We start from the raw sequence: 12,950 nt of genomic DNA on the forward strand, positions 1-12,950 counted from the left end.
CTGCCGCCTTGCCACTGCTGCTGCCCTGCCTGCGCCTGTGTATAGTGCTCCAAGGACTGTACAGCTCCAGCTTGGACACAGCTCCAGGTTTGGGCCTCCCTTTCTTCTTGGTGGTAGGGTTGTTTTGAAGTTGTGTTTGGGTATATCATTTGGTTTCAGGTTTGGATTTGGTTTGATTGAGTTTGAGTTTGGGTTTTGATTTAGGGTTTGGTTGTTTTGTGTGTTGGTTCAGGTCCCCTTTTCTTTTAGCCACAGCTCCTGGACATCTCCAGTTCAATTTTGGCTTCAGTTCCTTTTGCTTTCTGCTCTGGGTTCAGGTCCATCTTGCAGACGGCTCCAGCTCATTTGCAGCTTCAGGTCAGTGGTTTGCCCCCACAACAGCTCAATTTTTTGCAGCTCCGCCTCATTTACAGCTCAGACTCAACTGCAGCCTCAGATCTCTGTTTCTGCCCTCTTTTTTTTCAGGCCCAGCCCCTGGATGGCTCCAGTTCCATTGTGGCTGCAGCTCATTGTCCATTTCTAGCCCTGTTTGCTGCTTCAGCCGCAGCCCCAGTCAGTTACAGCTTGTGCTTGTTGAACTGAGGCTGGCCTGTGGCTGATACAAGGGGGCTTGATATAAGAAACGCTAGCGCCTGGAAGGCTGTGGAATTTAGGGGCCCCACTAAACATAAATTGCCTTCTACATACCATTCTTCTGCCCATCCTCCTTATCAGTTGACCCATCCTCCTTACCATTCTTCTCCTTCTCCTCACCACATCTACATATCAGTTGGCCCATTCTACTGTTCCTTCTCATTCTTCTCTACTTATCAGTTAATCCAAAGACAGACAGATATGGCTGGTTTCAGCTACTTGTGTAATCACTGGGGCATCCAGATGTGACAAAGGTGAAAAGTTTAAGAAGAGGAAGACTCGTTTACTTCGTCTTGAAGACCCCTGCCCACAAGAGGAAGACTCATTTACTTCATCCTGAGACCCTCACCCATGACCTCGGGGAGGCACTGCGCATGTGCAAAGGACCTTTTAGCTCATTATAATACGAAGCGGGGATAGATCATGAATATGTATAGGCGTGTAACTTTGGAGGATAAATGTAGCGGGAAAACGACACTGAGGTGTGCATACTTTGAAGGAGCGATCCCGATGCACCTCAGCGCTGAATAAAAGCATACCTACTTTACAACTTTTACGAGTTGTGGAGTCTCTCCGCGTATCAATTTGGCGAGCCAGGCAGGAGATCGTCTGTTCGACTGCAGGATCGGCTGAGGGGCGGATATCCTAGGCGCCCCAGGCCACTTGCCTGGAGGAGCTCCGCTTCTTGCCCGCTCACTGCAGGAACAGACAACAACCTGTGCAGGCTGCGGAAAACGGTATGCTTAGAATCTGTAATTTTTGGGGCCTATAGGTCGTAATTTGGGGGCCTATAAGTCGTACGCGTGGCCCGGGGCTGCTGGTAAGGCGTGCAGAGACGTCTGGCGCACAGCGAAGTTCCCCTTGGTAGGTAGGGCTTGCAAGCAAGGGGCTCGTCGACCGATAGAGCGGCTGCTAGCGATCCTGAGAGCGGATCGGGCGAGTCCGGGTTTTCGCTGCATCCCAAGTTTTGGGAGCCAGGACGGACCTGCTAAGGGAAGCAGGTGAAGGGTAGGCGAACCCACCAGGTCTCCGCTGCATCTCAAGTTTTGGGAGCCAGGACGGACCTGCTACCATAGAAGCAGGAGAAGGGTAAGCGGAACCACAGTGTGAGTGTGTGGGATCCCGTGTGTAAGTGTTTGTGTGTGATTGAGACGTAGCATAGCTACGAAGCGAGTGTGGAGTCCTAATCCGCGGTTCCGTGTCTCCGCGAGGAGAGCGGCCGGAGGTGGACGAAGCGTCTATGTTTGTCTGCCCTGTGTGTCTTGTCTGTGTCAGTCCTGTAAGCAGCAAAGCAGCCGGAGCTGCCCTGGGTGTCAGCATAAGCCGGAGCTGCCCAAAACTGTCCTGTGTGGTTTTTTCTGTGTGTGTAGCAGCCGGAGTTGCCGGAAGTGCCCTGTGTGTTTTGTTTGTGTGTAACATAGCAACCGGAGCAGCCGGAGCTGCCCTGTGTGTCGTGCGTCAGTTCCGTCAGCAACATAGCAGCCGGAGCTGCCGGAGCCGTCCTGTGTGTCTTGTCTGTGTGTAACCATTAAGCGGCATAGAAAGTGGGGGAGGGTCCGGCTACCCCTCCCGCAGTGGATAGCTTTACGCCAAATAGCAGAACTCGAGCCTCTAATAAGATATGCAGAATGTGCATCTAGATACAAGAACGAGGGGTTTCCCTGTGTGCCCTGTGGGAGTGTAACTGTATATTACAGGTGGTATTTCACGTGGATATTGTGGCAGTGCTCTCGGTGTAAATTCCACTTTTACAGCCACTCAGGGTACCAGTGGGGGGGCGGATATTGCTCGGGGTGTCTTACGAAACTCTGGCGGGGGGGGGGAAATTATAGTCTCCCAATCGGTTATTCTTTGGGACCAGAAATAAAACGATTACTTTGTGGAGTAAGCCACAAAGTCCCGGAGGACCTCCGGGAAGTTAGAAAGGGAAAACTGGGAAAGGATTTGTAAAAAAGAGTATCAGAGGAATTTGAGGAGGCGTGGTTAAAAAGAAGAAGATAAAATGGGAACAAACCAAAGTAAGGAAATATTACAAGAGAACCCTAATTAAGTACTGTAATCAATGGTGGCCTCTCTATAAATTAGAAGATGGGGCGAAGTGGCCACTTAATGGGACATTGGATTATAATATTATGTTACAACTAATGTTATTTTTTAAGAAGGGAAGGGAAGTGAGATGAAATATGAAGTATGCAGATACGTTTTTCGCTTTAAGAAACCACCCGGAGTGACAGATGCAATGCAAAATTAATATAGCTCCGCCAGATCCCTTAAATTGGGCTTTGGAAAAGGACAGGGAGAAACGGAAAGTTAAGATGGAGAGATGTTGTTCAGGTTGTGATACTGGGGAAATGATGTTTAAAGTTAAAAATCAGTAATCAGGTAGATAGATAGGAAAATTATGTATCACAAGTACCTCCAAGAGGAGCAGCCTCTATATCTGTCCTATCAGATATTGATAAGGAGGAAGAGATTGCTGTCACTGGCAACAAGCAGCAGATTCACATTCAGAGTTAAGAAGGGGTTAAACCAGAAGTGCTGCTGCAGAGGCAGGCATCTGGAGCGCCTGCAGAGCAGGGTGAGCAACTGTGAGAAAAAAAAAAAAAAAAAAAAAAAAAAAAAATAAAGGAAAACAAAGGGGGAAAGGAGGGGAGCTCGGGTAGCTCCTGTGTTTAAGCCTAGGATGAGTGCCGGGTCAGGCGGAGGTGGGGGAGCGGGCTCTTTTGTGTGGAACCGGATCGGTGTGCGTGCTATGGGGAGTTCGGACGTTGGAAGTGAGACTGCCCTGGGGGGAGTGCCATGGGGGTGGCTCCGGTGACGGTGACTGAATTGGAACTAGACTGATGGGGACCGGGGGAATCTTCCCTAGCAGATCCACTGGTTATAGTGAAGCTAGGGGATAAAGAGGAAGTGGAATTTTTAGTTGATAAGGGTGCAACATATTCAGTTTTAACTAAAGCCCTGATACCTTTAGGGGATGAATATATTACTGTAAAAGGAGCAACTGGCCAAAGTGAAAAGGTGTATTTTTATAGACCATTAACAAGGGGGCATTCACAAATTTTTATATATGCCTAACTCCCCAAAGGCCCTCTTGGGAAGGGATTTATTAGAACAATTGGGGAGTCATCACCTTCAATGAAGGCGAGATCACCTTAAGGACATAGAAGTGCTAAGTTTAATTTTAATTACACACCAAACAGGGGAAAAAGATTAGAGAGGATGTATTAGACCAAAAATTTCCAGGAGCATGGGCTACGGATATACCCGGAAAAGCCAAAAATGCACCCCTGATACAGGTCAAGCTCAAGGAAGGGAAACAGGCAGTCAGGGTCAAACAATACCCTTTGAAAAAGGAAGACAGGGAAGGAATCTGCCCAATAATTGAAAACTTCTTGCAGATAGGGCTATTAAAGGAGTACCAGTCTGATTTTAACACCCTATTTTACCAGTCCGTAAACCTGACGGGACACATCGGATAGTACAGGACTTACGAGCTGTCAACAAAGTAACCGAAGATCTTTACCCTGTGGTAGCAAATCCATATACCCTGTTAACATGCCTAGCACCAGAGCTAACTTGGTTTACTGTTTTAGATTTGAAAGATGCCTTCTTTTGCCTCCCTCTCCACGAAGCCAGCCAGAAAATCTTTGCATTTGAATGGGAAAACCCTAGGAGTGGATGCAGAACTCACCTCACATGGACGGTGCTGCCTCAAGTATTCAAAAACAGCCCCATCCTGTTTGGAGAACAACTGGCAAAAGATCTAGAATCCTGGGAGGCCCCACCTGAAGAAGGAAAACTATTGCAGTATGTAGATGACATCTGAATCGCTACCCAGACAGAGAAAGCTTGTGTGGCCTGGATGGTAAGCCTATTAAACTTTTGAGACTTCAGGGATGCAGAGTATCCAAGAAAAAGGCCCAAATAGTGAAACAAAAGGTAATTTACTTGGGCTATGAGATAAGTGCCGGACAGCGAACTTTGGGACGGAGCCGTAAAGAGGCAATATGCCAGACCCCAAAGCCTCAGACAACTATGGGTTGCATGTAAAGCCTCTATATGCACTCATTGCTGATGGACCAACTAAAGAATGCTCTCATGTCAGCTCCAGCCCTAGGACTTCCAGACGTGAGTAAACCATTCTTTTTGTTTTCTCACGAGAGACAGGGGATTGCCTTGGGAACACTAGCTCAGGACTTGGGCCCATATCGGTGAGCAGTTGCTTATTTTTCTAAGCAATTGGACTCTACAGCTAAAGGGTGGCCTGGGTGCCTTAGAGCAGTGGCAGCAGTTGTGCTGAATGTCCAAGAAGCACACAAATTCACCCTGGGCCAGAAAATAACAGTGCTAGTGTCCCATACAGTGTCTGCAGTACCGGAAGTAAAAGGCGGACATTGGCTCTCCCATTAGAGGTTCCTGAGATATCAAGCCATCATGGTGGAACAGGATGATATAGAAATACTAACAACTAACATTGTCAATCCAGCTTCTTTTCTCAGCGGAGATCTTCAATGGACAAAAGAGGCTAAACGAAGGACAACCTATACATCATGACTGTATGAAAACCATTGAGGACACATACTCCAGCCGTCCAGACCTGAAAGATACCTCTTTGGACAACGCAGAAACCTGGTTTACTGATGGAAGCAGCTATGTCATCAGTGGGAAACGACACGCTGGATATGCGATAAACATCTATACAGACTCAAGATACGCGTTTGGAGTTGTGCATGCACATGGAGCCATCTGGAAAGAAAGAGGACTGTTGAATTCGCACGGAAAAAACATCAAACATGCACAAGAGGTAGTGAGATTGTTGGAAGCAGTCCAACTACCTGAGAAGGTAGCAATTATGCACATTAAGGCACACCAGAGAGTGAGTTCGAAGCAGAAAGAAGGAAATGAGCTGGCGGACAGAGAGGCAAAAGAAGCAGCAAAAGGAGAGGTAATTATTGAAGGAGCCCTAATTTCTGATGGGGAAATTTCTTTGGAAGGTAAGCCAAATTACAGTAAGGAAGATCAAAAACTAATTACAGATCAGGATGGAATACTAAATAAGGAGGGGTGGGCTCACACACCGGAAGGGAAAATAGTTGTCCCCTCTTCTTTGTTATGGGCATTAGTAAGAAATGAGCATCAGAAAACACACTGGGGAGTGGATGCCTTACATAAGTATTTACTAAACAAAATCATGGCTAGAAATTTGTATGCTACCATTCAACAAGTAACTCAACAATGTGACCTTTGCCTTCAAACAAACCCCAAAAATGCCCCCAAACTTAAAATAGGTCAAATTGGAAGAGGTAATGGACCAGGTCAACAATGGCAGATTGACTTCACAGAACTGCCACGAAAAGGGGGGTATAGACATTTGTTAGTCCTAACAGACACCTTTTCAGGTTGGCCAGAAGCCTTTCCAACAAGAAGTGCAAAGACCCGGGAGGTAACTAAGATATTGTTACAGGAGATAATACCACGATACGGAGTTCCAGCCACTGCATCTTCAGACAGAGGACCACATTTTATTTCAAATGTGGTACAACAAATTAGCAAATATTTAGGTATCGATTGGCAACTTCATACTCCCTACCACCCTCAGTCAAGTGGTCAGGTGGAGAAAATGAACCATTTAATTAAACAACAAATTGTGAAATTGGGTCAGGAGGCCAGCCTACCTTGGCCCCAGGCACTTCCATTAACTCTGTTGAGAATTCGAGCTAAACCAAGAACTCGAGAAGGGTTATGGAAGACCACATGGGGTCCAACAAGGACCGTCTCCCCAAGTGGGAGAAGAAACTATGAATAACTATATAATAGAGTGAGGAAAACAACTCAGAAAAATTGAAAAACATGTGGCTGGAACTCGAAGCAGAGGACTGGATAGTCCTGTACATAATACACAACCTGGAGATTATGTGTATATAAAATCTTTCAGACCCACAGGAAAAGAAGAAGATCTCGAACCAAGGTGGAAAGGGCCGTGAAATTAAAACTAACTCACGAAAGATAGAGTGTTCCATGGAAACACTAATATCTGGCTCACATGGACAAACAAGACTGGGGCTACTGATTTCTGTTTTGACCTTGGCACGGGTGGGAAATCCTTTTCAAACATGCTTAATTGGTGTACCATACTTGAGCCCCTTTGATTTTCGGGGATGGGTAAAGGAAAGGGATGACTCGATTCTAAATTTTACCACAGTAACCGAAATGGTCAAAAGGGCTCGAGGAACCAGTTGGATAATTGCATCAGCCCAATCCCGATGCAAGAATTCCAACTCCTGGGATCTGACAGAACCAATCAGCGCTGCATAACTTTTAGTACATGGTCAAACGAGTTACAATACAATGACAAAATACCCAAAGCTCTACCCCCAGGATATTTCTTGATATGTGGAGACCATGCATGGCCAGGAATTCCTTCCAAACCTTTTGGGGGACCATGTTATCTAGGTAAATTGTCCCTGTTTGCAGCCTCCAAAAGACATTTAGTCCAAGAAGCAGCCTCCGTAGAAGCTTAGAATTGTTGGAGGCGGACTGGATAAATGGCTAAATAGCCTAGGAATTACTGGATGGTTCAAGGACATACTTAAACAAGGTCTTCTAATCTTAGTGATAGTATTATTCATTTTAATGATTGTACCGTGTGTAATACAATATATATTGAAGCTATTCCATAAATCAATAGAAGGAACATGGATAGCTCTGTCGTAAATAATAATCATAAAATAGTAAAAGAATTTACTCACTTTATAGAAAAGGGGGGACTGATACAAGGGGGCTTGATATAAGAAACGCTAGCGCCTGGAAGGCTGTGGAATTTAGGGGCCCCACTAAACATAAATTGCCTTCTACATACCATTCTTCTGCCCATCCTCCTTATCAGTTGACCCATCCTCCTTACCATTCTTCTCCTTCTCCTCACCACATCTACATATCAGTTGGCCCATTCTACTGTTCCTTCTCATTCTTCTCTACTTATCAGTTAATCCAAAGACAGACAGATATGGCTGGTTTCAGCTACTTGTGTAATCACTGGGGCATCCAGATGTGACAAAGGTGAAAAGTTTAAGAAGAGGAAGACTCGTTTACTTCGTCTTGAAGACCCCTGCCCACAAGAGGAAGACTCATTTACTTCATCCTGAGACCCTCACCCATGACCTCGGGGAGGCACTGCGCATGTGCAAAGGACCTTTTAGCTCATTATAATACGAAGCGGGGATAGATCATGAATATGTATAGGCGTGTAACTTTGGAGGATAAATGTAGCGGGAAAACGACACTGAGGTGTGCATACTTTGAAGGAGCGATCCCGATGCACCTCAGCGCTGAATAAAAGCATACCTACTTTACAACTTTTACGAGTTGTGGAGTCTCTCCGCGTATCATGGCCAGGTCATAAATCAATCACTGTCACGACATGTAGATGAATGTCACCTGTCATAATTGCTCACGGTCCAGCTCTGGGCTAACGAGCGCCCAGGACTCCTGTGGTTTGAGTAAATAAAAAGTTGAAGCCCAAACAAAGTGTGAAAAACACCTTTCGCCTATCTCAGATGTTTAATGCAGCCTGGTGCATCCCGGCATCCCATCATTTGGGTACCAACGTGACTGCACCCCTCCACCCCTCTCCCACAGCCCGACATCCCCCTTCCCAGTCCTGACCCCAGAAACACCTAATGGCGGTTCGCTTCTGAGCCCCCAGAGGTGCAGGACTTGGGCTCTGGCCCAGGCACGGGACCGGGGATCTGTTCTAAGGCCGGGAAATGCCTGGCTGGGTACGGCCCCGGCCCCGGATCGCGAGCACCAGAACACCCTCCTGAGACCCGAACTGACCCTGACTGAGCCGCAGACCGGCCCTAGTTGAGCCCCGAAACCCCATGTGCCGTGGAACGGCCCCGAGATCCCTGGCCTGGCGGGGCGGTGCTTGGGAACTGGCTGGGGGGACCCGCGGGGCGAGCCCTGCCCGGGTGGTCGCAAACGCCTCGAGCGAGGACGGGGGTCACCGGCTCTTGACCTCAGGGCTTTATTCCCTGAGCCCCGCCGGTCCTCCGTGCGTTCCCAGTCGGGTCCTGAACCCCCTGCGCCTCCCCTGCACCCTGCTGGGGGGGCCCGGACCCGCAGCTGCGGCCCCGGTGCGGAGCGAGATAGGTGAATGGGAGCCAACGGCAGCCGCCGGGGCTCAAATCTCCTCCGCCCCGCGGATGCTCGCGGAGCCCCGCCCCTCGGCCCTATAGTCGCCCCGGGCCGGGCTGGAGTGTTTAGTGTCAGTGTTCGCCGCTCCCCGCGGACCTAGCTGTGCAGCGGCTGTGCCGGCGTCCTGCGCTTCCCGGGGGCTTCGCGGCGGAGCTGTTCCCGGGGCACGGCCGGTAACGGGTAGCGGTGTCCAAGTTCCGCGCTGCCCGTGGCCGCTGCTTGCGCCGGGCCGGAGCTGTTCTGCCGGGGCTCCGGGCACAGACCGAGATCGCTGAACGAGGGCGGTGGCTTTATGCAGAGACCGAACCAAGACGCCCTCTAGCGGCCTGCTTCTGCAAGACACTGCAATAGAAGGAAGGACCCCTCCATATCTCAAATCAGCTAACACAAGGAACGTAGTATGAGCAAGCAGGATCTGTAGTCTCCTATTTGTTCATTGGGGGTTGTTTCTACTTGGGCTGTGGCTGGGAGGAAGTGCTCAGCTGCACTGGGACACCATTACCTAACTCCTCTTCCTGAATTGTGCCTCTACTTCACAACAGTCACTCAGTAATAGGCTGGGTATGCTGATACTTATAGCCCACCTCAAGGCATTTTCTAGCGCTTCCCTAGTCAGTAGGCTTTATTGAAGATGTTTTACTATACAAGCAGAGTCCCTTAGCCTATAGGATCCCCACCTTCAATAACTTGTTTTGTTGGTAGCCTTAATATCTATCGCTTGCAGACTAGTGTTAGCCAAGACAATATGGCCTGCATTTCAGCAGTGCCAGTTACCTGCAGCTTTTCCATTTCAGCTTGAACTGAGGATGTGTTTGCCATTTCTACAGACTCACATCTCTTCAAGGAAGTGTGTTTGCCACATAATAGAGAAATGAAACCAAATTACAGATCATATGTGTGTGATTTGTTCTAGGGTAGATTAGAAATTATATAAAACATCTGTCCTCAAATGCTGTATTCTTTAAAAGTCACTTTGGAAATGACTGCATAGCCTGGAAATGGAAGCTTTACAATTACGATTACAGACAACATTTGGCTTTGTAAACTTTACTGTCTTCTCCCTCATCTGAAATGCTCCGTGCCTGCCTTAATCCCAGCAGTGACTTTTTTCTTACAAAAGGAAGAAACATTAGTCTGGTATGTGAGACTGTAACAGGGGAAGGGGGTTTGTTAGGAAAATCCATATATCCATCTGTAAATCACCTTTGGTGCATTCACTTGACCCTCTACAATGGTTAGCTGTATGCACTCTGGGAGCTCAGTTCTCCACAGCACTGTTCTGTTTTCAGGTTGGCATAAGGGTAGCTGTAAATAAGGCGGAAATATGGACAAATCTTTTTAGTCCCATCATCTCCAAAAAGGCAAAAGATTAAAGAAAAAAGCTATAACAGAGAATAATAATCTTACGCTTACCTAAAGAAAATCTACTTTATCTAACTCACACTAAAGGCAGCTCTCTTCTTATATGTGTTGGCTATGAGATGGCACGTACTCTACCTGTCCTGCATGATACTGGCACTCCTTGATCTGCCTGCTTATAGCCCTCACCAATGCCCATGGTACTGCTGACTGGAATCAGAGCACTGTTGAATAAGCTTTCTTCCCTCTGCTTGAAGCTGTGGTAAGTAAACAGGAGCCTATCTGGTGACTGTTCTCTATTTTCCTGACTGCAACTCTTCTGTGCTCTGACTGATCTAGGTGAGAAAAGGCAGCCCTACAGATAAACAGTGAAATCATCCTCACATTGAGCCAGTCCTGAAGGCTCAGTAGGCAGCAGCTTTTATCTCGTTTTGCAGAGCTTTTCAGTGCTGCAGCAAATGAGAGAGGAAAAGAATGTGGCATCTCTTTTCACACTAGACTTTCCTAGGTGGTGGTGGCAAGGTGCCATGATTTTTGTGGAAGAGGAAGGTGCACAACCACCCCTAGTTTGGGAAAGAGACCACATGCACAAGTTATGCAATAATCTTGAATTTAGATTACTGACTGGAATACTCTCCAAGTACTGCTTCACTATTTACTGCTTTATAGACTTCAGTGCAAGAAGAATTCTATTACAGCCAGAAAGTTAACACAAAACCAACCAATCACCCATACAATCCAAGTGAATCTATCTACAAATCCAGGCATGTCTCTGTGAATAACCTTTGGTATCATTCATTTGGCCTTATTTCTGAATGTAGCTCTGTACACAAACCTCCCTCTTGGGTGTGGAAACATACGCGGCTCCATCTGTCTCACAGCTGGCTGTGCCTTCTTGCATAATAATTGTGCAGAATCAGAAAACAAATGTAAGAACTCACCATGAACACTAGAGAGGCTTGCACTTTGGCTTACTTTTCTAATAGAAGATACCTGTAAATATATAGCCAAATGACCACATCTGTTGTGGAGCAGAATACAACCCCATAAAGCCCCTCACATACTTCTCTTTCCTCTATAAGTCCAAGGCCAGAGGCCCTTAGAATCAGACCAGTCAACATACTTCCTAGTTGTGAGGACAAACTACTTCTCAACAGATGTTCTGATTCAGTGGTTAAGACTACACATTAAACAACAGCCTCGGTGATAGCACCTCCGACTACTGGAGGCATCGTTACTTGGGGCCTGTAAAACAAGGCTGGGAGCCAAACTCTCCCCTTTTCCCTGAAAAAAAGATGCATAGAACAAAACCACATCTGAGGAGGATGAAACCATGGTATTTACCAAGTCTGTTGGAGGAAAACAGGATATTTACAGCCTGATGGTAAAGGTCAATGGATAAGTACTATAGTTTTATCCCACAGATGAAACATTGCCAATAAAGACACACAGGAGATAGCATGGTTAGGTTCCATTTGGAGCCTGAAGAACTGGAAGTGGCACACTGTTTGACGTTTACCCAGTTTCATTCAAATTGAAGTATTTTCTTCAAACATACATGCATTACAGCCAACTTCATTCTGCATGTTGAAGTCATGCTGATATAATTGGAACAAACACTGAAAAGTGAATGAGGTTAAAAATCCCACTGCTTTCTGAAAACCAAGTTTTAACACTGATGTTTTCACTCAAAAATCTGGTGTCTGCTTTCTACAAAACGAGTTTGAACCCTGAAATTTTCACTGGTCATGTTTGGGATATACTGAATATAAACATAACCAGTGATTTGGCAGCTTGCTCTGAAGATAAATTCACACTCCCATTTGAGAAAGGAAAAGGCTATTCCACTGGAAGAAGCCTGATGTTTATCCTGCTTTTAATTGACGTCTCCATTATCTGACCTCTCAAATAGAATACAAAAGCAAACATCACAGTACGCTTTTGACTAGCCTAATCTCCCCTTGTGCAGACCGAGGTATTTATTTCAGTTGAAGATTAATCAATGCTGAACTATAACCAATTACATTCAGTGTGAATTAGGTTCAGTTTAGAGTCTGAGGAACTCAAACTGTCACATTGTTTGAGGACTGCTCAGTTTTATTCAAACTGAAGTGTTTCCTACACACACACGCGCATGCACCACTCCAGTGTGAGAAATCACTTAGTATAGCCAAACTGTGGCGTTCAGTGCTTCTATTGACATTGCAACCCAAATTCCAGCTATTGAAGTTCTCAGAAACTGAAGTAAAAATAGCATGTACGCTTCTCTGGCCTGGTGAAACAAGTCTGTCTTCTGATCACCTAACAGGTTTTTTCTACAGACTGCTGCCTAATCGCATAATGTTGACATTGTGGTGCATAATATGATGTTCCTTTGCAGCATTATACACCAGTGTGTTGTTGAAATATATATAAGCAGCATACTGCTTAAGCAATAATTTTTCTTCCTCTAAGCAGTTGTAAACATGAAGAAAACATTGGATCTGTATTTCCAAGTTATTCTTCTACATATTTGTTCCCAGAACTAGCCAGCTGAAAATTAACTTCCACAGCAATCCACAGATTCTGATATCACAAGCAAAATTAGCTGTGTTTCTGAAATTACATCAGCAGCTGGCAGCGCTGGAAAAATTCTTCATATATAAAGGCTTCATATATCCATATTTGCCATGTGATTCTGAAAACCCAGTTCCTTCTTTTAGAAAGTCTTGCTAATAACTACAAGCAGGAGAATGCAAAAAGGGCAGAGAGAACAGTGA

General features: G+C 46.2%; 1 protein-coding gene across 2 annotated transcripts; it reads left to right on the forward strand.

The window, feature by feature from the left end:
* Positions 1-601: 601 nt before the first annotated feature.
* LOC308224332 (protein NYNRIN-like) lies at positions 602-8,009 on the forward strand. 2 transcript variants are annotated; one of them, XR_013957463.1, is made up of 3 exons: positions 602-4,764; positions 5,123-7,096; positions 7,256-8,009. XR_013957463.1 is itself a non-coding variant. In XM_080624127.1 (2 exons), exons 1-2 carry the CDS (start codon positions 4,696-4,698, stop codon positions 6,440-6,442), a joined length of 1,389 nt encoding a protein of 462 aa, XP_080480253.1. In that variant the 5' UTR covers positions 602-4,695; the 3' UTR covers positions 6,443-8,009. The 2 variants fall into 2 exon arrangements, 1 of the variants encoding a protein (XP_080480253.1); XM_080624127.1 differs by having other exon boundaries at positions 5,123-8,009.
* The last annotated feature ends 4,941 nt before the right edge of the window (positions 8,010-12,950 follow it).

Source organism: Psittacula echo, assembly GCF_963264785.1.
Source record: "Psittacula echo genome assembly, chromosome: 7".
NCBI lineage: Eukaryota > Metazoa > Chordata > Aves > Psittaciformes > Psittacidae > Psittacula > Psittacula echo.